Raw genomic sequence first — 27,930 nt, 5'->3', positions numbered from 1 at the left:
GCCCCTCCTCCTCCTCTCTTTCTCATTAAAAGAAAAAAGAAAAAAAAAAAGAGGGAAGGATTTCTCCAGAGATGGGATTGTTCAGGAGGAGTTTCCCGCCCTGACATCAGGGGTGGGCGGGGCACTCTGGGCCATAAGAGCAGGCCGCCCCTAGCTGTGGTCCCCCTCCTTGCACGCCAAATACATCAATAAATACATACATCGCGCCGGGCCGCTGGGAACGTGACGCCGTGTGTGCGTGTGTGACAGCGCGAGACCCCAGAGCCATGCCCTAAGCGGGGCCCCTCCGCCGGCCCCCGCTGACAGGATTCCGCTGACCGGAACTGGTGAGGACTGCGACCGCCGCTACAGCATGCCACCGAGGGCGACGGCGTGAGACGGCTGACCCACCCGCGCTCTTCTCACCCAGCACAGGTGGGTACATGGCTCCCGTTCCCTCCCTCCCCCGGTTCTGCGACTCCTGAGCTGCATACAGCAATAGCCTGCCGGGGCGCCGGGGCACAGCGGCTTCGGCTCTCAGCCGGCGACTTTACTGACCGTTGAATCACCAAGTGTTACTATACAACACGCTGCTGGCCACTGTATGCTGGGAAATTAATGAAACTGCTGTTGCGAGGCGTCCGGCGATTTGCTGTTTCTCTTGCATTTCTATCAAATCTGACAGGCTCCTGTAATAATGAGAGATTTAAAGCTTCGATGGGGTCCTTTAAATCACCAGTGTCTAGAGAAAAAGGTCCGTCTTAAATCGGAAAGAAGGCACTTTGTTTTCATTGTTTGGATGCAACACAGATAAATGTACCATTCACAGAGTTTAACTCAAAGCTTTACTGGAAAGGGGGGGGGAGTCAAAAAGTAAAATTGCTATATTTTAAGTTTAAGAGTAAAAGGACAGATAACGCTCCGGTAAGCTCCGGTCCTGGCGGCTGCACGGAGATCAGCCTGTAACTGAAATTTAAGCAGCTTCGTTGGGGAGGAATTCTCAGCAAAGCTGGAGAGCAGACGGATCCGAGACCTGGACACTCAGGAAGAGCTAGACGAGGTGTAAAGGCTTGTAAACAGTGCAGGCAGAGGATTGCTGTAGAGAGAAACCACGTAAAAATTGAAATCCACCTCCTTTGTGCTTAAGGAGAGCCCCCCCCAAATTAAAGAAAAATACCACACACCCTAACTCCATAGAGCCCCCCCCAGCTGCTGATTTTAAAAGAGTCGTACTCACTGTCCCGGTACAGCACACTGGGACAGGTTACGGGGTGACGGGAGGTCTCATGACCTGAACTCAGAGTTCACGGTGATGGTAAAAATTGTCTGTGAACAACTGGGAGTCCCCCATGAGGGCTGGGGCGTGGAGGGGGGGGGAGAAATCACTCCTCCCGCATGGATGTATTCAGACATTAAGACAATTGAAAGCCTTCACCCCTCGTAATGCGGAGGGACTGCCTTCCTTTGCAGCTTTTCTAAAGTAGAGAAAACAAGATAAACAGACGTGCAACACACACAGAGACACGCACATGCACAGACGTGCACAAACAGACATACACACACAGACACGCACATGCACAGACGTGCACAAACAGACATACACACGCAGAGACACGCACATGCACAGACGTGCACAAAAATACATACACACACATGCACAGACGTGCACAAACAGACATACACACGCAGAGACACGCACATGCACAGACGTGCACAAACAGACATACACACGCAGAGACACGCACATGCACAGACGTGCACAAACAGACACACACACACAGAGACACGCACATGCACAGACGTGGACAAACAGACATACACATGCAGAGACATGCACATGCACACACAGACAGACATGCATGCACACACACACACAGAAACAGACATGGACACACATACACACACTGCACCCAGACACACACACACAAATACATACACATGGACACGGACATGCACACACAGACACACACACACAAATACATACACATGGACACGGACATGCACACACAGACACACACACACACAAATACATACACATGGACACGGACATGCACACACAGACACACACGCATGCATGCAGAGGGCAGACCATTCATCACGGAGTTAAAACAATCCAGCATGAAGCTGACCTCCCTTTCGCTCCTGAATTCAGCGTAATTTAGGTGGGGGGGGGGGTTCAATTGGACATTACGAGCATTCCACAGCTCTTTCACAGACCTGTTCTGCATTAACAAGAAATAACTCGCGTCGGAGCGCACTCTTACTCTGTGGCCATTTATCTCCATGGGGGGGGGGGGGGGGTATGAGCGGACACAGGCGTGCTAACAGGAAGCACATGTTGGGGGACAGTGCTTCCCGAAAAGCCCTGTGGCAGGACGGAACGCGATTATCCCGCTTGGCTTATGGCGACGCCGTGGGCGCGGCGCGGCCCAGCGACCAGCCAAACCAGTGCCGACACCACTGGCAGCGACACTCCGGGTCCAGAACTTTCTGCGACCTTATCAACGTCATATTTTACTTCTCTGGAAACCCCCAGACAGGACAGGATTCATAAAGTTAATGAAATAAATCTGAGGGCCGCAGAGGGGAAGCGGCAGAGCTGAACTCCGCAGCGTAACAACGGAGATGGTTTCTAACACAAAGCGCACACCGAAAAGGGCTTAATTCTCTCATTAATAAGAAGCTGGAAAGACTGATGCAAGTGATACCTGCCCCAAGAGTCGCCTGTGTTTGGCATTGTGGGGAAATTATACATCCCCAGAGGTGTGGGGCGGGGATTTGTGAGTGGAAAAGAACTCTTTTCCAGGTTTCTATGGCACCAATAAGTCATGATTTGCGATATTCTCATTTGCCTTGCAATGCTAATGTACAGTCTGACAGCGAATCTGTGGGACTCACACAGGCCCAGGGGAAATACAGTTGGGGTACAGAGCCGAACGGAGACGGCGATGGGGGCTGGGGCTGCAGTGCCACAGAGATAGGGCACCTTTGGGGGGGGGGGGGGGGGGGTGATCGCCTGGCCTCCACAGACCCAGAGGGAGCAGACTGTGTAAGGACGACTCCGGGGGGGGGGGCCTCTCGGTGGCTTAAACAGGTTTAGCTGAGGAAGGCCACAGCATGCCCACTGACTGCAATGCAAATCCCCATGGGGGCGCTGCAACCACATGAGGGGAGGGGGCACCGAATCCATACAGGCAAGGGCTGCTCTGCATTCCACAGCTATGGCACACGGCGCCTTCCTGCAGCAGGCCGACGGCTTCACCCTTTACAGCCACAATCCCGATTTCTGGGTCACCCCCCCCAACCATATCAATTATGTGGCTCCAGCTTCAATTAAGCCTTAACGTTTTTGGGCTTTTCACACTGTGAACCAGGGGTGGGGAACCTGACCCATGGAGGGCTGGCGTGGGTGCGGGTTTTTGGGATGACCAGTCAGCCAGCCAATAATAAAGCACTGGTTCTCAACTCCAGTCCTGGGGATCCACTGTTATTGGCTGATTGAGAGGTCATCCCAAGAAACCCGCAATGGCCCTCCATGGATCAGGTTCCCCACCCCTGCTGTAAACCCTCCCCAGGCCAGCTAAGTTAGCGCCTCAGTCACCACAGCAGGACGAGGGACCCCAATGTCAGTCTGATCTCTTTCCGAAACCCTCCAGGCCGCACTCACACAGTGACAATAAATATATCCCATCTTAAGCACCAGCCACGTTCGAATCGCATTAAACAGCCATGCTCTCTCCCCAACACGCTCTCTCATGTGCGTTTCGAGACGTTTGGACTCATCGTCAGATGATTTGAAAGCCAGATGTTGGCTGTTTCATTTCTCAGGAATTGTACTACTGGACCCTTTTCCTTTTTAAAGAAACCCTCTAAATTTATTTTCTTATTTATACTAAGATTTTTATCACACGCTAAGCAAAAAGAAAAATCAACATGATTACAGTTATACCGAAGAATAATAAATCAAAAATTATATCCGTATCCCCCAAGACAATGCTAGAATTTTTTTATTTTTTTATTTATTTATTTATTTATTTTTTTTAAATGATTCTGAAATATTTTGAAGATATTTATTAAACAGGGCAGCAGAAAGACTGCAGGATGCCACACGCTACATGCATCCCGTCCAAACTCTGCCTCTTTCGGGCTGGGTGTCCGCAGGCCAGCACTCTCTGAACGTTTCCAAGCAATGCCGTTCCCTAGAGACGTGAAGTGGGGGGCGCTCACCCTGAAGTGGGGGGCGCTACCAGATTCTCAGCGCCGAGAAAGCGTGGCTAACCAGCTCTGAGGAGGGCAAACGAGCCGTGAAGTTCACGGGCTCCCCATGACATCATCTGATTCAAAGTAAATGTTCAAAGCCACTCAAGTCTGGGACAAACAATCCACTTATTATGCTGGGAGGACCGGCAAGTAGTGACTCCCCTAAGCAGGGCAGGAAATTGGGGGGAAAGGTCGTAATTGCTTCCTGCGAATGTGCCCATGACAACAAACCAGAAGCGGGAAAGACCAGGAACTGAGCCGAAGAAAAAAACCATAACCCACAGAACCATGAACACCTAGGACGTCATGCCAATTTACCACTGCGCTGACAAACCTTAGACAAGGACTCCCCAGGGAGTAAATCAGAAGCAGCCTTTCTGTCATACAAGGCTGCATATTCACGCCAAAGGTTTGACTGGCACTGGCCACTGTGCCTGACCATGTAGTTCTCACAACAGCATCACTATCCGTAGATGTGCTTTCTTGTGTGGATGCTGCTGCCAATTTTTTTAAAAGAAAAACTTTTTCCAGCATGTAGTTTCTGGCACCCAGTACCTGGCTGAAGCTCAGCCTTCACCCTCCCATCCAACGAGTAGCGAGCTTGTGACACGGTGATGGGGGCAAGTAGAGAGACAGCTTCCTCACCCCGGGCCTCACGCATCCAGGCCAGTCTCCAGCCCGTTTGCCTTCCGCTCAACTTCCTCTCTCAGTTGATTGAGTCTGCAGCTCTGGCCTCTTCAGGGTTACACTCGACTACAAGAACGGCCCTGTTGAGCAGAGGTGGAGATTTCAGGTCCAGAGAGTACAAATCCAGACCAAGGTTTTGTTTCACTCGTCCAGTTGAGTACTCTGTGACTAGTTGGTTGAAACAAAATCTTGCTCTTGTACTCTCTGGACCTGAACCTCTGCTGTTCAGTTACCAAACCCAGACCATTACGTTCACCGTAAAGGAACGCAGCAGACTATAGTACTCCCTCAGCGTACTCAGTATCAGGTAGCTGAAAAAATGGTAGTTATTAATCAAAGGGGGGCAAGTCGTTGACATAAAGTAAATCAGACTGGTGTTAGATTTATTTGAAGGATTCCTTCTTCCAGCACGACCGACGAGGAAATCCCAGATAAGTGATAACAGCACAAGCGACCGCATGCGCTCATCCATCTGCCCAAACAAATAGCGACAGCGCTAGGAAATTACACAGATTCATCAGTTCCATGTGATTAACAGTGTAATTGCGGTACATTTGTTTATTCAGCAGATGCTTTTATACAAAGTAAAGTACATTTTCAAGAAACCACAGACAATCACTCAAGCAATTTGGGGTTAAGGGCCTCGCTCAGGGACCCAACAGTGACATCACTCTGCCGACCCTGGGATTTGAACCGGCATAGACACGAATACAGGGACACCATGTTAACATTTACATTTTACATTTACATTGTATTTAGCAGGTGCTTTTGTTCAAAGTGATTTACAAGTGAGGCAAATGGCACGTTACAAACATGTGTGTGTCAAGGAGTGGATTAGGCGTAAGTGCAGCTAGGCCAGGAGTGGGCAATCTTATCCACAAAGGGCCGGTGTGTGTGCGGATTTTTGCTGCAACGCCCTAATTAGATTACTAATTAGAGGACTGATTGACTGAAGAGTCCTCACACCTGGGTTTGAACAGCCAACCTACAGGTTATCCCAAAAACCTGCACACACACCGGCCCTTTGCGGATAAGATTGGCCACCCCCTGAGGCTGAGGTTCCAATGAACACCCAGGTAAAAGTATAAGTAGTATTGGCTCAAGAGCTACACATCTATGCCACATACAGTTCACACGCACGCTTCAAAGAAGCCATGACATCATCTTTCGTGATCCCACAGGTGACTCAGAGGGGCTGAGTTCCCCCCTCCCCCACCTGTAAGGAAGCCCCCCAGGGCAGCAGCTGTAGCTATGCAGCCTGCGGCCTGGAGCCTGTACGCCCTGCTGTGCCTCTGTGCCTGCAAACCGGGGGACAGCCTGTCCGAAAAGGCGGTGTCGCGGCCGCGGAGGTCACCTGACGAGGACGGCAAGAAATGCGCCTACACCTTCCTGATCCCACAGCAGAAGATCACAGGACCCATCTGCGCCAGCGCCACGGGGCCCGAGCCGGACCTGGAGCGCGTGACGCGCATGGACATCGCAGACGTGCGTGAGGTGCTGTCCAAGCAGCGGCGCGAGATCGAGACGCTGCAGCTGGTGGTGGACGTCGACGGCAACATGGTCAGCGAGATGAAGCTGCTGCGCAAGGAGAGCCGCAACATGAACTCGCGCGTGACGCAGCTCTACATGCAGCTGCTGCACGAGATCATCCGCAAGCGCGACAACGCGCTGGAGCTGGCGCAGCTGGAGAGCCGCGTGCTCAACGTCACGGCCGACATGCTGCGGCTGGCCGCGCGCTACAAGGAGCTGGAAGTGCGCTTCGCTGCGCTCGCCGCCACAGTCAACAATCAGTCGGTGCTGATCATGACGCTGGAGGAGCAGTGCCTGCGCACCTATGGCCGCCATGACCCCCCCGTGGTGCCGCCGCTCGTGCAAGTGGTGCCCGAGAACATCCCGCTCAACCACCACTTCACCAACGAGATCCAGAGGAACCACAACCGCGCCTTCCCCCGCGGCTCCCGAGTGGATGCCCTGCCCACTAACAGCCCCCTGGGCTTCCCACCGCCGCCCCCAGTGAACCTCAGCTCCGAGGGTAAGGCCACACCCGGGGGGGGGGGGGGGCGTCACCAAAAGAATGCTTAGAGCTGTGAGAAATCCAGCAGGACACCATCCAGGAAGGGGGGTAGAGGGGCAGGTGGGCAGAGGTCATCCTGACTGCATCATACAGAAAAGAACCATGTTAAGAGTCTGGTTGTCATGAATCACACATAATAGGCACAGGGCAGACAGGAGATTGCAAATGATTAAAAACAGTGTGTGTAGTTCCACTGCTTAATGGGAAGTGTCAGGAATCACCATTTCGGGGTTGCTGCTTGAGCAAAAGTAGTAGTATTGTTTACTGTATGCAGGCCAAGGCCCTAACGCTAACCCTAGCCGCAACGCTAACCGTAACGCTATCAGTAACCATAGCACTAACCCTGGGGCCCACACTGGCCGGGCTGTTTGCACAGACCACAAACAGCCATCTTTCCAAGATGATCCACCCAAATAGGCACAGGTCCCCATAAACAACCAAGAGCCTTATTCATTCCATTGTTCACTCCCAGCTCAGAAAGACCACTAAACAGAGATAGCAGCACTTTAAATGAAAAACAAAGTGCAGGTGGTCATCTTCTACACGCCTCTGAGAGCCATTACCGCAGCCCCGTCAAGCTGAGAAAGCTATCCCACCCCCCCACCCACCACCCCAAGCGGCCTAGCTCACAAAGACAGGCTTCATAACAGGTCAGGACACACCATCCACAGGGAAGACGGAAAATGGCCTCTGTAAAAAATGGGTGCACCAGGATCTGTGGTGTTGGATTCTACTCCTGTATCAGGGTAGAATCCACCCCACACCATTTGTAGCGATCTTGTTTCTGTCTAGCAAGGTGATTACCGTAAGCAAACTGCCTAAATTCAGAGCACGTGAGAAGCAGGACGTTGATGACACAGGAGTCAGACAGGGAGACACAAGCCGGACTGCTTGTGCCCCGCAGGGCCGTTCCGGGACTGCTACCAAGCACGACAGGCGGGACACGGCATCAGCGGCATGTACCTGCTGAAGGCCGATGACAGCGACCGGCTAATCCAGGCATGGTGCGAGCAGGGCCTGGACAACGGGGGCTGGACAGTCCTCCAGCGCAGGAGGGACGGCTCGGTCAACTTCTTTAGGAACTGGGAGAACTATAAGGTAAGGAGCGGGGAGTACTGGGCAGGATTCCGTTTTACATCTTTCTATGACCAAAACCCTAACCCCAATAATGATGACCTTAACCCCTACCGAGCCCTAACCTTAACCATTAGTAACCAACCAAAATACAAGACTTTTGGCATTTTTACTTTGATTGCATTCTCAGATTTTTATAAAAGTGAGGTTATCCAAATGGCAACCTGTAAAGTTTCAGGTTTTCCAGACTTTGGGGACATTTCGGTGCCCAAATGTGATCTATGCAAACTCACACACACACAAATGACACACACAAATGACACACACAAATGACACACACACACCACAGCCAGAGAAAAATCTAGCCCCAGCCTGACCCACGACATTGCCCACAATTACCAAAGACATCCTGCTAAATCCATTTAATAAAAACACAACAGTCACGTACAGCACAAAGGAAGTGTTCTTGTATAACAGTGCGCTGTCAGCACATCCCGAAGGCATCAGTGGGAGGACCGGCGTCACTCTGAAAAGCGAGCTCCGGTTAAACAGGAAAGCGGAGCCTCCCGACGGGGGCTGCACGTCTAATTCATGTAACATGCCGGGAAGCCCCCCCGACCCCCCCTCCAAAAAGAGAAAAATCAGGGCTATGAAAAGAGTGAGTATAAATTCCAAGGACTCATTGGGGTTGGAATTTCCACAAGACCCAGTAAGAGTCCCTGTGGCACAGGGCAGCCATATTGGACCTTTTGCTACAACTGACCAAAAGCCACACAGAACTTTCAGGTCTCCATTGCCTCCAGTTCATCCTCTCACCAGCAGGGGGGGGCAAAGAAAACACTGTTGTGTTTCCCTGACTTAAACCACATGCAGAAATCACGATACGATTTCCAAGCCTCTCGTATGGCACGCAAACCACCTGGCCAACCATAAGCCGTAACTCACAAATACGAACAACATCTTTAAAACAAACAGACAGACAGTCACATGTAAACAGCTGGCACAAAAATCAGATTCCGTTAGATGCAGTAACTGCCATAGATCTAACTAAAAATAAGAGAATAACCAGGAGAGAAAACTGACAGGCTTAGCTCATACTAGAGCTATGCTTTGTGACTCACGCAGGCCAGATGAGTGACCCTAGTCACCATAACCCTAAAAGCCACAACAAAGCCAGCGGACAATCTTCGTTTATCGGTCGGATTTAAATCTCCCCACTAAATACAAGCTCTACGGCAACCATTTCAAAGGACCTCTTTAGCTATCGTTTTTCCTACACATGGAACAAGTCAGGAAAATGCCTCTCCAGTACTATAAACCCATTTAAAGAGTTTGCTTTGTGTTTTCTTTTATAGAAAGGGTTTGGGAACATAGATGGTGAGTACTGGCTGGGTCTGGAGAACATCTACAACCTGGCCAAGCAGGGAGACTACCGCCTGCTGGTGGAGCTGGAGGACTGGGTGGGGAAGAAGGTCTATGCGGAGTACAGCAGTTTCCACTTGGAGTCTGAGAACGAGTCCTACAGGTTGCGGCTGGGCACCTATCAGGGCAATGCTGGCGACTCGTTCGGTGTCCACAACGGCAAGCAGTTCACGACTCTGGACCGCGATAAAGACGTCTTCTCGGGTAAGAGGCCTCCTCGGGAAGCATCAGCACCCACACCAGCAACTTCAGTCCCTGAGCCGACAAGTCGCTAAACATCCAGTGACCGCCACCTATCCCATCACTGCACTGTACCACACGCTGAGGTTAATATTCCCCTACTGCACTTTACCGCCACTGCACTACCTCTGTCCTCATTTGAAGACCCGAATCCCCAGTGCATCACCAATTTAGTGCTTCCTTATTGTCCACTCATTCCTATATTGGTCTCTTGAAACTCGGTCCCGGGTTCGATTGGGTGTGTGCTCTTCCACAGGTAACTGCGCACACTTCCACAAGGGGGGCTGGTGGTACAACGCCTGCGGTCAGACCAACCTGAATGGAGTGTGGTACTCAGGAGGAGTCTACCGCAGCAAGTTCCAGGACGGCATCTTCTGGGCCGAATACGGCGGAGGCTTCTACTCCATGAAGGCCGTGCGCATGATGCTCCGCCCCATCGACTGAGAAGCGGCCCGGCTTGCTGTCCCCCTGGCCTCCGCCTTCTACCTCTCAGACATGCCACCCCCTGCAGGGCACTCCAGTTTATGGGGAGCCACGTGCCATAGGGTGCAGGAGAGTACGGAGGCCGGAGGCACAGACACACCAGGAAAGCCTCACTTCTCAGAAGCTCCATCTGTGCAAAAACCAAGATGGCCTTAGAGACCCTCAGCAGGGATCCCATGGCAAGGGGGGGGCGGGCTCTCGTACCACAGGCAGACCTCAGTACGACTCGTCACCTGTGTCCTACTTGCTCGACTGGGTCTCCAATGCTACAGGAGAGACGCACACCTGCTTTGGTTATATATATATATATATGTATGTATATACAGCCTCCGCTGTAAAAGCGCGTCTGAGGGGCCAAATCTGCTTCAGCTGTGTTCTCTCTCTCTCTCTCTCTCTCTCTCTCTCTCTCACCGTCTCCTCGGTCGGCCCCTCACCAACTTATTTATCTCCTTATTTATAACAGATTCCGTCGCGTTTTATTTTATCCCCGTGAAGTCGTACTTTTTGTATGGGCCGATTAGTCACAGATGCCTTCGTCCCCAACTCCATACACGTGTGTGTGTGTGTGTGGATTTCGGGGGAGCATGAATAACCCAACACACCAAACTGACAGGCGATGCTGCCACATGCCAGCTCGGCCATCTCCTCTATGCAAAATAAAACCTTACTGTTTTTTTAAAGGGGGCTATTTTCTGCTTATTTACTCTGGTGCCTCTTGTCCTAAATTCCCTTAAATCAGATGGCAGTTTGCATGGTTACATAGGAGGACGATGTACATACTGTACAGATGTGTTGTTCGTGATTTGGCTGATTACATCTCAACATGGTAAAAGGCGGATGGAGAGGAAATGGAGCAGACAGCTCATCACGTTAAAAAAATGTATAAAAAAATCAGGCAGATGAAGGACAGAGCAGCACTGCTGTGTTCAACACTCACAGAAGAACTAGGATGAAAGCTGTGAGAGATAAAGAGAGGAAGAGGAACAGAAAGAAAGAGGAACAGACATTCTTTCCATCTGAAGAACTTGGATTTCACGTCCACAGAAAATGCATTTGAAAAAAATCATGATTGCCTGTACAATGTATGCAGAGAGAGAGAGAGAGAGAGAGAGAGGGAGAGGGAGAGGGAGAGGGAGAGAGAGAGAGAGAGAGAGAGAGAGGGAGGATGTGATGTCTTTCAGGCAAGATGCTGAAAGACAACACGGCACAAGGATGTCAAGACTGCTCTACAGATCCACTATTACAACATAGCAAGCTCTTATTTAAAAAATAAAACATTTAAAAATGCAATAATTTGAAACTTATGTTTAAATGCCTGTAAAAGTGTATCTAAAGCTTAATGTAAGAACAGTCTTGCCTGTAAGGTTTAGTATTACATAAATACACCTGTATGTTCACTACAGCCCTCAAACTTTTCACACTGTTTTTTGTGCAATTCTCTTCACTATGTTTGCATGAGGCCTGAATTTAAAAGGCTATCCTACCATATTCACTGTGAGTCCCGTATAAGAAGATAATTGAATATTTTATTTGCTGACACAAGTGTATCCAGCTTCCTAAGAAGTCCATTTTTAGAGCTAGAGGTTTTAAAACTATTTATAGAACACACTATTTGACTGGAGGCGCCTTGGAGGAGACATGGGTAATGAACAGGCCATGATACGTCAGTCAACCACTACGAATGCCTCACCTTTGGCTCTTGTCCTGCACACCAAGCAAATCACATACACTGCTGTGTGTCAGTTTAGATGATTCTAGATAGAAGCCCCTCAGATTAAGGTACTCACTTGTCTCAGCTTCTCTTGTGATCACCCTGATGCATTAATGCAGATCCAGATGCTCTGTCCTTCCAAGTCCCATCATCATCATCATCATCTTCTGCCTTTACTGATATTGGCCAATGTAGGTGTCAGCCATTACTAAAACAGCCCTTTGGGTCTATGCCAGGAGTGAGTTTAACTGAGACGTTTCAGGCTGAAGGTCAGGAGATGCCAGACCATGCCCAGCAAACAGAGACCTCTAGGGACCAGCTGGGGAAGACTGTCCAACAATGCGCTGCCCGTGATGCTGACACTTAGGTGACATCCCCACGGCACAGCTGCCTCCACACCTCTATGGCAACACACTGCATCACCAATGGTACAGTTTGCATTCCCGTTGTTATGGCGACGAGTCTGGCACCAGTTTCAGAACACATGCCAGTGTAGGAATAGAGTGGGTTATGATGCTGCTCCTGTAATCACAAGGCCCCTCGGGGACAAACAAAGTTATTTTAAAATTTTAATCTATTCAAATCCCAGAGTGGGCAGGGTAACTTTTCCACTGGCGTCTTAAGCAAAGTTCTTAACCCCAATAGCTCCAGGGACTGACCCTGCAATCCCAAAAAAAAGTACATTGCTTTGAATCACACGCATCCTGGTCGTTCTGTGTACCCCTAATAGATCAGACTTGACACACAAAAAGGACAGAAGGTGCTAGAAATCCACCAAAAACAGATCCAGCATGTACATTTCCTCTTATAATTAAACCCAACTGTGGATCCTGGGCTTCAGGAGGTTATGCTTGTACTTTATGCCTCTTTCACAGTGAGGTAAATATCTGGCAATCCTCGGATGGAGGGCTGTTTGGGGAGCTGGCACAGACGGAAAGGCCCGGCACATGGGCCTGGAGGTGGGGTCACAAAACATTTCAATCAGAGCGTGCGTCCGCAGCCAAATAAGTCATCAACATCAATTCCAAATACATCAATGACTCCTTGCAGGCCCTGCTGTCGGACACTTTCCTGGAACAGCAGTTTCCCCCCAGGTCTGACGGGGAAAGGAAAGCCTAACTACGTCCATTTCATGGGAGCTGCCGAGATAAACTCTCCGTACTCAAAATCCGTGTCTTTCCCACACCGTGAAATGGGAATGTTTTCAGTGTTCAAATGAGGAAAAGGTGTTAATCTGTGAACAGACTGATATCTATTCCAGTGACGAGGGCAGGATATCATGGAGCCACCTGATGCTATCCTGAATGACTGTCACAGAAGTCGGATACAGGTAATCTTCATTTTCTGCAAATGTGGTTTTTAAAAGAAGGTTCTGCACACTACAACAAGCCCAGAATGAGCCTGTATCCAGCCCCACCCAGAGGCTGGGGACTGGGAACTCAAATTGGGCCAGGCCTCCAGGGGACAGAAACACATATAAGGGTGCAAGAAGGTTCCTGTCAGCCCAACGCCACTGATATGTTCGAGAGCCTCTTCCCAACAACACAGCCGATTCTAACAGCCCTGAAGCAGCTCAACTCGCTCCCTCCAAGCAGGCTGGGGCACTGTCAGTGGAAACACGGGCAGGTGTACTATACCCCATCGCAGAGGGGCACCCACAGCCCGGTTTCCACAGAGCCGGGTTATACTGGGTTCTCCCAGCTGTATAATTCCATGCCTCTGCTTCCCGCGAGTGCTGAACATCTTCGGGACATCTGTTCACACTGAGGCCATCTCACCCATATTGAAGGCTGGAGAAACCGATTGAGATCAAACTAATTTTTTTGCATCCCCACAGGAGTCCAAAAAAAATCCAAAATTAGAGATATTTTTATTATTTCCATTCATGAAATAATGAAAAAAAAGAAGAAAAAAAAACGTTCTAGTTTACAGGCCCATAACACACTGAGTGTTGCCATGGCGACATGTGTCACCTACTCTTAAATAACCACACATAAATAAAATGTGGTAAGTGGAATGGAAAATAAAAGACAAGCACCGCAAGCTAAAAACCACAGGCACATTTCAGACCAAAATAACATCTTTCCCTAAGATCTCATCGGGGGGGATTCCAGTCGTTTTGTTTCTCTTCATACTGAACAGGTTTTTGTTCCTGCGCTTAATATCTTCTCCATACTTCTCCTGTCCTACTCCAGAGGAAGACAATTCCTCCTGAGACTCCACCATCGGGTCCATGGGATACAGCACAGCTTGATTTGAACCCCCCAGTAAAGGTGGGGGGGGGGGACGACAGAAGGGCTTTGAAAGTCCTTAAATGATGGCATGAATGATGCGAGTCCCATTTAGCGGTGGTGATTATTATAGGCCAAGGGTTTTGTCAGCAGACAGCGGAGTTTAACGATAAGCGGGGGGGGGAGGCCAGTGGGGGGTTTACAAGCCAGCCAAAGCGCCCGGCGCCTGTTGACTTAAACACACGGAGCGGAGGCCGCGCACGCGGCGGGAGGCAGCACGGCTCGTAAAAGCTCCTTGCCTTTAGAACGGAGCCCCATAGCCGCACATTCATAACTCCTGTCAGAAATGACAAGGGCCAAAGCTGCTGGTGCAGAGCCAGAGCGCTTCAAATACGAGGTGAGGAAACCACAAAACAGGACATGGTAAAAGTCACGTTGCCAGGTCAGGCACGCTCAGTGAACCTGCAGCCAGCGCATCACAGTTCATCAGGCTCTATTCAAGGGGAGTTCCATTGAACGTGACCACGCCCCCCCCCCCCCCCTGTGGCCACCAACAGACCCGCATGTGCAGCACTACAGGACAGCCTGCCTTTAGCCTCCAGGGAAGGGGCACTGCTGCTCCAGTTAGTGCTGGAGGCTGATGAGCAGTGAAATGTGCGGAGGATGCACGCCCAGGGGCTCCGGAAGGCTGACGGAAAGCCAGCGCGACCAAATCGACAGCCATGCAAGAGCCAGTGCTTTCAAAAAAAGAATACCAGCGGCGCCCAGTTTCTGACAGCCCCGAGAGCTACAGAAAGGTAAACATTAATCCAGACGGCAAAATTCCATCCAGAAACTGTATATAACATTCCCCAAATACCGATTTCCTGCTATGTGAATCAATGCAATAAAAAATAAGACTTTCAATGTTTGTTTTATTATGATCTTATGCGTTGCATATTTTAAATAGTACATATTTTAAATAGAGAGGGATTTTGCTCACTTGCTTCTACGAACCACTTTCTGCTTAAGGTCAGAGTGAATGAGAACAGCGAGGCCAAACCACAACCCCAGCCAGTGCAGAAACAAACGTACGGTCCTTTCTGTGGACGTTTCATCACTTTAAAACACAGCTTCGAGGTGCCCAGTCGTCTAGAAAGCTTTTGGATTCAGTGTGGAGGACATGGGAGCACCCAGGGACAAGCCCAGTGGGGGGGGGGGGGGGGGGGGGTGGGGGGCGGATCCGCAGATGACAGGCAGTGTGCATACGGCCTAGACCCCACAGGTGACAGCTGCTCACAGACCACAAATCATGACATTTCATCACCATCATGTTTCTCACCAAGGGTACGAAATCCATGGGACCATTTTAAGAGCAAAAGCTATGGGATTTCAAACAGTTTTATTAAAGGCACTGGCTCTAGACAGATAACCTACATGTCATGCGTTTCTGGGACATTCCCATTTCCATTCAGGAGTCTATGGACGTCAGACAAAACCGCCATACAGGGAAATCCTACACCTGCAGGCCAAATGATCTCGTTTTTAGCCACCAAATGTTAACATTCTATCCTCTTCAAAAGGAGGAACTCCCATGCACACACATATCAAAAACATGGCCACCAAGGGTAGCTAATCCACCAAGGGTAGCTGATCACTTTCCAAAGCTCATGACCCGTGTTTGGAGCCAAGCTAAAAACCCCCGTGTCCCATGGTACCCCTCTGGCAGGGCACACCTCGCCGCGCACCGTGACTCTTCCATGCTCTATGCCAGATATATGACCCCTCGGGGGGGTCCGCAGTATCATTCAGTTCACCCATCAGCTGGGGCTAAGAATATTCAAAGGGGACCTCCCCAGGAGAAAGCAATATTAACACCCCCCACAGTTCATAGGTCAAGTGTACTCAGGATGTCACGGTGGTGTTGACCCCAGTTTAGGAATGGCTGAAAAGCCTTGTCTGGTGCTACACTTGCATGCCTGCTTCAGGTGACATGTGTACAGTCATGTGACACAAAGCAGTACAGGAACTTCCCTCTGGCCAGCCTGGTAAAGGAGCGGATGCGGGCCTTACCGAGGTATGGGATGCAGGAATTCATGCTCTGGCTCCTGATGTAGTCCCTCAAGCGCTTGTAGTTGTCCTCTTTGGACATCAAGTACTCCAACCTCTCGAACACGGCCTTGTCCTTCCGGCTCAGGAGCTGGGAGAGAGAAAATTTCACCATAACTATTATTGTAATAATAAACAAATGCACAACAAAACAGCAGTTTCAAAACTTATGAAGTAGAAGATTCTGATTAAGTGTGATCGTGACTTTTCCCTTACAAACACAACAGCTTCACACTGACCGAACAAATTAGCACAAATGATGCCATGTGACATCAGCAGGAGCAAAACATAGCGCTGTCAAACAAACACAGCCCGAGGAATCGAGTAACAGTTGAGTAACAAATACAAATTTGGTTACAGATGACACGTTATGTCTGAAGGATTCATAACAGATGTTTTCTACTTTAAAACGAAGCAACAGACTTTCATCCAGTCTGAAAACATCAACAATAACTGTACTGTACGAATCCTGGAGGATTTGCATTGAATCCTGCAATTGGTAGAATCTGGGATGCTTTTATACAAGCTCCGCGTGCTACCAAAAAGTGCATTAACATACATTATTCAATGCTTAATATGGACGTCTGAAGGAGGAGGAGGAGAGCTCCAAGTCCTAAATTATCCCGGTTTTCCTTTCAGGGAGGAAACACCATACTTCTAGACACCTTCCACTGCAATAATAATCATGACTTCACAGATTTGTATAAAACTCCCTCCTCTGAGATCCCCAAAAACCTTATGGTTACCACGTTCTTCAAGGGGAAACAAACTAGGTACAGAAATAAGTACGAAGACTCTCACACATCAGTTGTGACCTTATTGGTTGGTCATTTAACATTTGAAATTATACAAATGTTGCACAGGTGATTTTTTTTAGTAATTAAAACAAAATTCTAATGATCGAAAAAGAAACCAGTGACTAATATTTGTAGTTTCGCTTTATACAAACTTAGAAATTGTTATGTGAAGAGGATTTCTGAGGGGCAGAGTGACACTTGGATCTCCACAGGCCCTGGAAAGTAGGAGATCGGCCTCTAGGCTCTGTGGAGCAGCAGCGAGGATGCACTCCACTCACCGCCCATGTCTTTGAGAGCCTGAAGATCGGGGCGCTCTGTAAGCCCGACACCACGGCCATCACTGCATGGAGGTTGTTCAGGTCACACAGTTTCTGAAGGGAAAAGAAGGGCAATTATTGCTTACCACAGAGGTCATTCAGAGGTCAGATTTCATACCATAACAGCATACAGAATGCATCAAAGAACCAAAACATCCCACGACATCCGCAAGACCTATTGATGAAGGCATACCTTGGCGGTCCTGATGTAGAGGCTCAACACTTCGGCTCTGATCTTCAGGGTCTGAGCATGGAGGACCTCCCTGACCACCCAGAAGGTGACCTGCCAACCATGACAAAAAGAGCACTAATCACCAAGCGAACAGACCTTCTCACATCTTACTCATAAACCAGGGGCTAGAGCTTTTGGCAGTAGGGGGATTTAACATGCAACATTTAAAATCAAAGTCATAGGATCTTTGTCATCTACACTAAGATGAAACTTTGGTTTTGTGGGTCATGGTGCAAGAAACTAATAAAAAATTGAGGCAGATTTAGTTTCACATTGATATTTACTAATTAGTCTGATGCTTTTAACCAAAGTGACTTAGAGTAGAGGGAAGGGTCACAATTTATGTGGGCTCCCTGGATTTCAACCCACAACCTTCACATTGTTAGTGCCAGGCTCTGCTTGACCCACAGGAGCAATTCAGTTCTTAAACTTGGTTGGAAACCTAGGATTTTTGGCTAAGTTAATCACATACTCAAAACAAGTTCTCATTTTACTTATAAAAAAAACTGCAAGCAATCAATGCAGAAGACAAAAGGAAAACGTCTGTGTGACACCTCTGCTCCTTCAAAATGGGCCATGACACCAGGCCACGCAGCCACGACTCCCAGAAAACAAGGAAACACCAGCATCCCCAAGCCTCCCTTTTTTCCACAGCTGTCTGTACAAAATGTTCCTAAGCATCTCCCTCAGACAGATACCGGCTGTATAAATGGCCCCAGCTTAGCCAAGTCAGAAATACGGCCCTTGGAGATCAGTGGTAATCACTCCACTCAGGGAACGTCTGTGGAACAGCGGTGACACGTTTGCGTCATCCCATGACGGCTGATCCCAAAGGTGCAGCGACCGGGTGGTTTGCGGCTCAGTTAGTCAGGATTCTGTGTCTGTGATCATACATACATACATACATACATACATACATACACACACATACACACACACACACACACACACACACACACACACACACACACACACACACATACACATATATACATATATATACTGGGCACCAAAGTAATATATCCTTGAAGTTAAGGCACCAGGGCCGCTTCCATAGATAAATCCATGGGATAAATGGAAATGCCACGTGAGCAGAAGCAGCTGGCTGGTTAGGCCAGCAGACTGGGGGTCAGTACCTCCTACCCAGCACCACCTTACTCCAATCACAGCGCTCGGTCTGAGGAGAAACCCTACTGTAAAACAGCTTACAGGCTGAAGCAGGTATAAATCACCCGGAGCCTTATTTATAAAAGGAAAGAGGGGCAGACATTCATGCTGCCCGTGGGTACCGCCACACAGCCTTACCTAGCGGCTTTTCTCCGAACGTTTTTTCCACATACCGCACTTTTCCATTAAGAGACGTCACCTGATTTTGGAGGAAGCTAAGCAAACAAAGGAAAGCAGCGCAGCCCCAGCGACCCGGGACCTTATGCGAAGCGGCCAGCAACCGGCTAATGTGGAACATCTGCCCCGAGCGAGGCTTCTGTGAATGAAGCGGGAGTATGAGGCAGCCAGGAGGAGACAGAGGAGATATCGCCTCGTCTGTAAGACCGTAACGACCTCAGGTCTCAAATTCACATATTTGGACGGTGTCGACATAAAAGCCCACTCTAGGATGGATTCCTTCACTGCTATCAACACGGGCCCATGAAAAATTATAGGCGTGGAACCCGGCCCTGGATAAAAGAACCGACTAATAAAAATCAGTGAAAGATCTTGAGAACATCGGCAAGATGTGGAGATGTAAGATGAGCCTTTGCATGGCTGAGCAGTGGCCAGCACACTCCAGGGGAGTGAGAGCCAGGCCAGAAAAGGCTCCCTGAGCTGGTGGGGGGGTGGGGATCAGCTGCTCAGAGCCACCTGGTCAACACTCTGCAGGGAGCAGTCACCAGCCGAAACTCTCTGGGTTTTATAGTGAGGTTCATGGTCATATAAACTGTCCCGTTAAAGAGTTTACTGTTCCGAGTGAATAATATTAATAAATTTGAGAGCGTGGTAACACAGGTCTGAGGCATTTAGTCACATAAGCATCCTGCTTGTAAAATGGGACAAAATCTAAGGAAATTATCTTCAGATAATTTCTGAAGCTTGGCTGGATCAGGGCAGTTGAGGTGCTCAAAACCCAGTCTGGGGATGACTTGAAGTCAGGTACTGGCTGAGCTTTAGATAGCTTTCTGAGACGTGGAGCGGGGGGGGGGGGGGTTCTTGAATTACTCTACCATACGCCATCGCTGTGGCCACACTGACTGAGGCACCCGACAAATAAACTTCTTCACATGTTTTCAGACCTTGGGGAAGGAATGAAGACATAAGAGGAGAAGAACTTAGCATGAGGAGCACACGCGAGACCAGGCCCTCTTTTTCCAATGCACATCATTCGAAAAGCACATTTTGCAGGGGCTCCTGGCTTCTACATCATTAACATCTTGAATCGCAGTTTAGCGATTGTAAGAAATGGAAGTTTCCACATGACACTCGGAATATGTTCCTTTTCAGACATGCTAATATTTATGCTGGAGAACAAAGCCTATCTTAGGTCAACTACAGAAAGTAACTGTATGCAGAAACGGTTCTGCAAAGCTGTAGAGTAAAAAAAGAAACAAATGACCCATCACCCACGGCACCCTGGAGAACTCTTCTCTTCTGGTTGTTAAATCCCCCTGAGAGAGGTCCTTTCTGAACTGCTCCATATTTACTTCTAAAAGTGGTGCTTTTGCTAACCCACTTCTCAGTTTCTCACTCCAGGTTGGGAAGGCTTGCCCCACTGTGCCATGAGCAGCTAAGGCTGCAGACATGCATCCCAGTAACAAAATGAGCTCCCTGGGGAAGAATCCAGACAAACAAGAACGGGGTGAAGCACAGAACTATAAACCAAAGTGTAATCCGTAATTGAGAATTACGGTTATTAAACTGATCACCCTAATTTCCAAAGAACAATTTACGGTCCGAAAGAAGGGCTACTTTCTGTTTTGGTTTCCATTTCATATCCAGTTACGTTTGTTTCCATGTAGCATTCCAGGCCCGTGAACATTATCATCGGTTTTGGTTCAGGGGAAGGTTTGCGAATTTCCATCATCTGTTCATACTGAACGCTGGAAAATAATTGACACCTTACATACACTTTGAGCAAAAGGGTGGGCATGCAGAGTGCCGGGCGGCAGCCAAGGGCAGGATGGAACGTGCGTACACACCCTGGTTATTAAGCTAAAGCGCTAACGTGCTAATGCGCCAGGTGGCCCCTACCTGGTTGAACCTGCGTGTGAAGGCCACCACGTTGGGGGCAGAGCTGTGCTTCTCCTTCTTATTCCAGCCACAGCTCGACAGCTCCTGTGGAAAAGAGGGGATTGAACATGGCTAAGGGTCAGAAAAAGCAGCATAAATCATCCTCATCATCATCTTTTTCCAGACTCACAGAGTCCAAAAAACTCATCATAGCACCAACACTGAGCCAAACCATGAACCCTTGCAGCACGGCAGGGATGTAATCAAACCGAAATGCATTTCTGACTCCAATACCACAAAATGAAAACGGACCAATCGAAGCACTGGGTAAAGGTGGGGAACCAGATGGGTATTATAACCAATCATGTACTGTTAAATAAACTCAACGTCGGGTATACTTCAGTAACATCGCGGGGAGCAAACAAGCGGTAACACTAGCACGGAGTGATGAGAGACTCTGCAACTCATCCATGCAAGAATTTACCTTTGGAGACCTCGAGACTTTCCAGCTGAGAAAACTGAAGATCTCCTGAGCTATAAGTACAAGAGAAACGGACCACACTCAGGCGTGAGACGGCTTTCCTGGGTCCTGAGGGCTGCCCAGGGCTCAGGGCCAGCTCATAACCGAACATGCGAGCTGATGTAATCCTAGGAAAATCTTATGTAAGCCACATTCATCACGCTCTCTCTCTCCTGCCGGTCCCCATGGAATGGCTGCCTTGAACAACCATCCCTCGAACCTTGGGCCACACCAGGGCAGACTAGCACTTCCCTATACAAACAAAATGGAAACAGTTATTTAGTATGTATAGGAAGGCATCGACGGCACGTACAAGTTCTACGATGACTTCAGAGAGGGATTCCAGTTTCCTGCTTTTTGGAATCTATTTTAGAGGAGCAAACAAACATGTGCTCATGCTTAGTTTTTCTGTTTAAATTTTCCTTCCTCCTGGCAGAGGCTGAACTTAGCACAAGGATTTTCTTGGCTTAAATGTCTGGCCTGCGAGAGACAACTGCCACATTGCTGCTCTGCAGGGCTGGGTACAATCAGTCTGCTACAGACGGTTTGCCGGGCAGGAACACGCAGAGACCTTGCATTCACTGGCCGAAGTCTACGTTACAAATCCCGTTAATAATACTTTACTGCTTTTAATAAAGCGGAAAGGACAGGAAGTCAAACAGCGGCAAACATGATGGCCATCACAGCCGGGCATTATAAATGTTTTTTTTGGGAAGTGTTTAGTATTTTCATCCACTGATAAATTACTATATTTAAGGAGCACAGCAAACTCAGAACTAGGGCTGAATATATTGAATTTTAAGCTCATATTAGATCAATTTTATGAAGTGGCTTGATAATGCATGTTTATACTGATACATACATACATACATACATACACACATACATACACACACACAGTTTTGTGTACAGATTTATTTATTGTAAATGGAGACAATATGATTTGCCGTGAAATGGCAAGATGAATGGATCAGGAAGTGCCAGAAAACATAACACTGTGTATATATGCTTGAAAATACTGTACATGAGCAGATGTGTAAGGTACAAATCAGGCAGGTGGTACAGATCAGGCAGGTGGTACAGATCAGGCAGGTGGTACAGATCAGGTAGTGACCGACACCCCTACAAAGCCTAGCCCACCCACAGCATGTTAAGATGCCAGATAGTGAAACCCAAAGAGAAATACTGCAAAGCACAACACATGTACCATAAAGAAAAATGAGCCAAACAAGCGTAAATGTAAAGAAAAAATAACTCACAAAAAACATATATATAGTCAAATTTGGTGAAGAAAAATATCTTAACGGCACTGAAAAAACATGTTTTGAGCATTTGAATAGTCCAATACTTTAAATATTCATTCATGTCAGGCACTTGGACATTTAGTCAATTTGTATTTTTTTTTAATCTTAAGTGATGTTATGTTCAGCAGAGATGCACTCATGTTTTCTAGTTGGGAAACATTGATCTGGACAAATGAAACCATAATTCATTTTGACTTTCAGTCATTAATATCAATATATAACATCAATATATAATATCAATATTGTATATCAGTACAGTGACCTAAAGTAGAGATTGTTTTACAGTCATATCGCTACTCAGAACAACAAATGACATTGAAATGTATGTGGCACCATGTATCTCCATAAAAGTAACTTAAAGGGATCCCTATTCCCTGAGACTAAGCATTCCCATAGTGGCAATCCCACCTCTGCACTCTGGGTATAAAATTCAGGGGAGCCCCCTGGAGCAGGATGGTGGGTACATTAAGAGTCTGTGGGGGTACCAGCTACCATTTATCTTGGAGAGACCCTTAAGAACACAACCATCTGCAGGGTGCATCTGCCTGTCAATCATCACCAGTCTGTGTAGAATCCGATAGCGAGCAGCCAGTCAGTCTGCCTTGGGCAGCTGCTGGTCAGAATTGACACGCGTGCTTTGGCTAACGTGGCCCCCATTCATCATCATGCATTTTTGCAGGTCTACATGGCAGATCTGGCAGCCCAAGAGGTGGTGCCCATTTCCAGAAGATTGTTCATACTGCCAAGATCTGAATGCAAACAGATGAATGGTAAAACAATCCCTAAGCTGGAAGCCTGAGAAAGTCACTACCCTGTGTCTCTACCACTGGTCTCAGGAAATACACAACACTCCAAACCCCACAAACCCCCCCCCCCCCCCAGAAAGCATCCACGTTCCATCAAGAACACCTCCTCTTTAAACGTTATTTGAAAGAGTTTGCCTGAATTGTCGGCAGTGGTCACAACAAGGCAATGGATGTGACCAAGAAACTGCTGCTGGACAGGGGTGGAACATGGGGTTTGTAACATGGGGCCTCCCCCCCATCTGCAGCGGAACCCCGAGGACCACAGCTCCCCACGGTTGTAGTTTCCCTTTTCAGCTCAAGAGGGTTAATGGGCTGCCAAGAGGGAAGAGGCCGTCCGCTAGCAGACAGTCAGCCGCAGACACGCTGAAATACGGCCTGTGTGTCTATGGCTGGAGTTGACTGGGGAGAGCTATTTGTAAGTTTGGCCTTCCTGCTGCAGTGTATGACCACAGGCTTATAACTGACTAAACACAGAGCAGCAGTGCTCTCCCTGTGTTGCCAGATTCCTCCAGGTGCTCCAATCTGCTCCTGCAGCCAAAAGACATGCAGTAAGGATAACCAGTGTCTCTAAATTGCCATTCGAGTATTATTGCATGGGTGTGTTTTTGCCCAGGGATGAACTGGCATCCCATCCAGGGTATACCCCAGCCCCCAGACCGGGCTAAGCGGCTGAATGACGGATGGATGAATGGATGGATGGATTGTATTTTCTTAAAAACATCTCATGGTGCAATTCTGCAGAAACATGGGTAAATTAAAAATCTCATTTCTAATTAGGAATTGCAGGTGACACTGCCCAGAAAAGTAAAAATGGTCCTGAAAAAAGTGTTTGACACACAGACACAGGCTGACTGAACAGTTCACCAGCGTGATTTTGGTCCAGGATGGTTTCATAAACTCAGGGGTAATATCCGTTTTAGCTAAATGCTACAATTAAAACGCAACCCTGACAGACAGAGGGAGACAATCTACTGCTCAGCTTGGCTATTTCAGCTTGAACCACAGTCATTAGACACCCCCCGGGGACATGTTAACACAGCGGGGTCTGCTTTCATGCTAATCCAAGGGCTGCTTCTTTGCTTTTTTAAAGCCTTTAAATAAAAATCTGTTTTTAAGGCACCAAATTCGAAGGTACTAATGACTAACAGCTGTGTTCTTAAACGCAAACTACTCATAAAGTGTGTCATGTTGTAAGAACAGTGCTCACAATTCACCACTTGTCAGTGTGAAAGCAAATGCGGAAGTATCAGCCTTGGCTAACCTCAAGTTCACAACATTGGATTTTTAATTAGAAAATAACGAAACTGCCTGAAGATGGCCCTAAGTGCCGTAAGACTAAAAACAAGCACTGGTGGAGTCCCAACTCCAGGTCCTACTGGACAAATGTTAAGTGAAACAGGAACAACTGGAATTAATGGTATTTTCTTTTTTCACCACTGACAGATTTTGAAAATGGCACAGTGTAAAACATTATACTATGGTTCTCCTAGAAAGTACAAGATGGCATTTAGCCAATGAGAGAAAGTCATGTCAGGTCGCTGCAGCTGAAAGTGGCATCTGACCCTGTCCGTCCCCTGATACAAGCAATGCCTGACGTAATGGAAACACCGTCCTTTGCAGAACAGCCGAGTGCGGCTCCACCACAGAAAGACGTCATAACGTTTTACACTGGAGAGCGTGAAAATCAGAGGAGCCCATCCAAAGAAGAGGGATTCACTGTAAAGCTCGGCTGGACACAGTTAAGACGCACGAGCTGCAGGCCTGCATTCTTACGAGCCTCTCCATAGCCCATAATCAGGAGGAACCTGGACAGGACTACAATGGCCAACTGGGATATTTCACAGTAAATGGGAAACGAGAAAGGCTGTAAATCAGGCTCTGACATCATGATGGAAAGCCCATGGGCATTTCACTGACCGGCTGGCATTTAGAGGCGAGCACCAAAACCTCGGCTTTGGTCTAATTTGTCAGATCGCAAACACCCACTAACTGTAGAAAACATTTGCCTGGACTATCCTCTTGAAAAATAATGACAATTCCAGGAACACTGAAATGTTCTAGTCTTTGCATCCACTTTCCCTGAATAGAATTAACCCCCCATGAGAGAGAAAAAAAAAAAACAAAACAAAATAGCACGGACAGTGGAAAAGTCGTCAAGAAAATGAGATTCAAAGACCCCAAAGAGAAGAAGCACAAAATGCAGAAACGATGAAGCTGGACCAGAGAACGACCGACTCAATTAATGGGTTTAATGGATATAATGAATAGAAAGTTATTCAAACCACACAGCACCACTATTTCACAGCTAAAATTTCCATGGGGTAATTTTGTTAGACTTCCATTTTTAGAGCATGCACATAAAATGAAATAACATTACACAAAGGCTAAAGCAGATTCCGCCCCCTGAGCCTCTGCTTATGCACAGCATCACTTGGAAAAATGGAAGCGAGCGCCCCCCACAGTTAGGATGAAGAAGCTCACTGTATGCAGCCCCTGCACTGCCACACTGAGTCCAGTTTGCCTGTCTGGGGGGAAGTCGGCTACTTATTGGCCCCAAACTGTAGATGAGGGTCTGGCCCGCTCACGGCAGCTGAATAAAACCAGACATCGTCTCAAGCAGATTTAATAACCCCCGCCCCCCCCCCCCAAAAAAAAAAAACATGAAGAATGAGTGATTGAAGTTGCATGTTTCAGTGGTCCAGAACGACTCTGTTCAAACCTGCACAAGAGAACAGGCAGTCAGATAACCCAGGGGGATGTAGATAGCCTTCAACTGTCCTCCGCATCAGGAGGAAAAGGAGACTACAGATACAGAAATCTGAGTCTCAAACTGGCGATAAATCTGCACCACATGTATGCAACCAGGAAGCGACTCTAGAAGATTTTATGTTCATAGCGCTACAGCCCATGACCAGGATGAACGCCATCTCAGTCACACAGACCCCTAAGCAGCCCTCCTGAGTAAATATACCCTTGTAGGAAGCAGAAATGAGCTTCCCTTAAGAAAACTGCTCCAGGCTCATCCAGGCATGTAAGGCAGCTGATGCCAGACAATGATGTCTCACCTGTACAGTGACGGCATGTAACCACAGCTGAAATACTCCTGAAATACATCCTGGCCAAACCCCCCTACAGTGCTGAGCCTACAGACCAGTGGTAGCCTTCATTTACAACAACCCATGTGCCCAAAATAAACCTGGGCTGTACGTGATGAAGAGCTCTACTGAATTACGCACAAGGAGTCGATCATTCATGTCCCGCCTGTAACCGAACCCAGTGCCTGCCCCCCCATGCATTTCTGCCTCTAGCAGTACGTCAGAGTCACTTCTTAGGACGTGGGGGGTGTGATTTCCCTTCTCTGGTCAGACACACTCATTCCTTTGGTTTGCTGGGCCTAACACAGGCCTCTGTGACTCACTCACACCCAAGCATCCTGCTTCAGCCCAGGTTGAAGACCATGGGCTGGTTCCCACCTGGGCAGCCATGTGTTATATCGTGGCTATAGGGCAGGAGGCTTCCTGCATTTTCCTCCACACAGAACAACTCACTGCTTTTAATGATAAATCCAGGCAAAGGCTTTACATTATTTAAGGGTTAGGCTCTGACAATGAGTAATATCAGGAGTAACCCCCCACCACCCCATGAGCAGATGTTTTTTCCATTATAAATCTGAAGGGGGGGGGCAGGATTGGAAACTCGGGCCCCAGCTGCCCGATGCTCTCTAACCGAAACATCATGTGCTGCCGGCCTGGCCCAGTCCACACGTCCTTGAAGCATGACAGAGGCTGTGCTAAGCCAGGCAGGAGGCTTCGGGACGTCAGAGAACAGCAGCCCGGTTCAAGCACAAGGCCACGTGAAGGTTCAAAGCAGACAGAAAACTCCAATGGACTCTGACAGTCCGACAGCACAGTGCCGAACTTCATTCAGTAGTAATAAGAGCAGGAGACTGCAGTGCAGTGACTTCTTGCGGCCAACAGGGGTCCCCCAAACATTGGGGGTCCAAAAGTAAAGAGGGTCCCAGGGGCCAAAGAGGAGCCATCCTGCTGAGGCTGACGCACCGGTAAGTCACTTTAGATGAAAGCATCTGCTGAACAAATGTAAACGTTTCATTCAGAGGAGTTACAATTTATTTTCAGTCCCTTGGATTCAAACCCATGAACCTTGCATTGTTAGCACAATGCTCTACGTGTTGAGCTACAGGAGCTGTTACGGCCTTGCTTTGGGTCAGCAGTGAGCCATAATAGATGCAATCGGCAGCAGCACCCAAACAGGCGCCCAGCATTCCAGGAATGTCACACAAGATCACGCGGTTCAGCAGCAAGATGACCGCATCAACAACTCATCACTTTTTCCCTTCAGTATCCGTCTTCAAGCGCTGCAAGCCAGGTTAACAAAACAACCTACCAGCTATTACCATGAAAAAGACATCTATTTATTACAGAATTTCAAAAAGCTCAATTAAGCTGCAGCCAATTATTGACTG

General features: G+C 48.3%; 2 protein-coding genes across 7 annotated transcripts in view; one reads left to right on the top strand and one right to left on the bottom strand.

Moving 5' to 3' along the window:
• ralgps2 (Ral GEF with PH domain and SH3 binding motif 2) overlaps positions 1-27,930 on the bottom strand; it is a 58,937-nt gene that overhangs the window by 12,110 nt on the left and 18,897 nt on the right. For all 6 annotated transcript variants that reach the window (XR_002836073.2, XM_023794466.2, XM_023794463.2 and 3 more), the window contains exons 6-9: positions 20,839-20,922; positions 17,557-17,646; positions 17,325-17,417; positions 16,214-16,340 (exon numbers count right to left, since the gene is read on the bottom strand). Coding sequence is in view for 5 of the 6 variants with exons in the window: in XM_023794466.2 (XP_023650234.1) it covers positions 16,214-16,340; positions 17,325-17,417; positions 17,557-17,646; positions 20,839-20,922 (394 nt within the window). In the remaining variant the exon portion in view is untranslated. The remainder of the gene's footprint in view (positions 1-16,213; positions 16,341-17,324; positions 17,418-17,556; positions 17,647-20,838; positions 20,923-27,930) is intronic.
• LOC111834792 (angiopoietin-related protein 1) lies at positions 120-10,899 on the top strand. Its single transcript, XM_023794468.2, has 5 exons — positions 120-414; positions 6,108-6,958; positions 7,905-8,098; positions 9,430-9,700; positions 9,993-10,899. The coding sequence occupies exons 2-5, from the start codon at positions 6,178-6,180 to the stop codon at positions 10,178-10,180; spliced, it is 1,434 nt and encodes a 477-aa protein (XP_023650236.2). The 5' UTR covers positions 120-414; positions 6,108-6,177; the 3' UTR covers positions 10,181-10,899.

This window comes from Paramormyrops kingsleyae, chromosome 15 (assembly GCF_048594095.1).
Source record: "Paramormyrops kingsleyae isolate MSU_618 chromosome 15, PKINGS_0.4, whole genome shotgun sequence".
NCBI lineage: Eukaryota > Metazoa > Chordata > Actinopteri > Osteoglossiformes > Mormyridae > Paramormyrops > Paramormyrops kingsleyae.
Note: the sequence above shows the minus strand (reverse complement) of the source record. Positions and strands in the feature narration are given on the sequence as shown.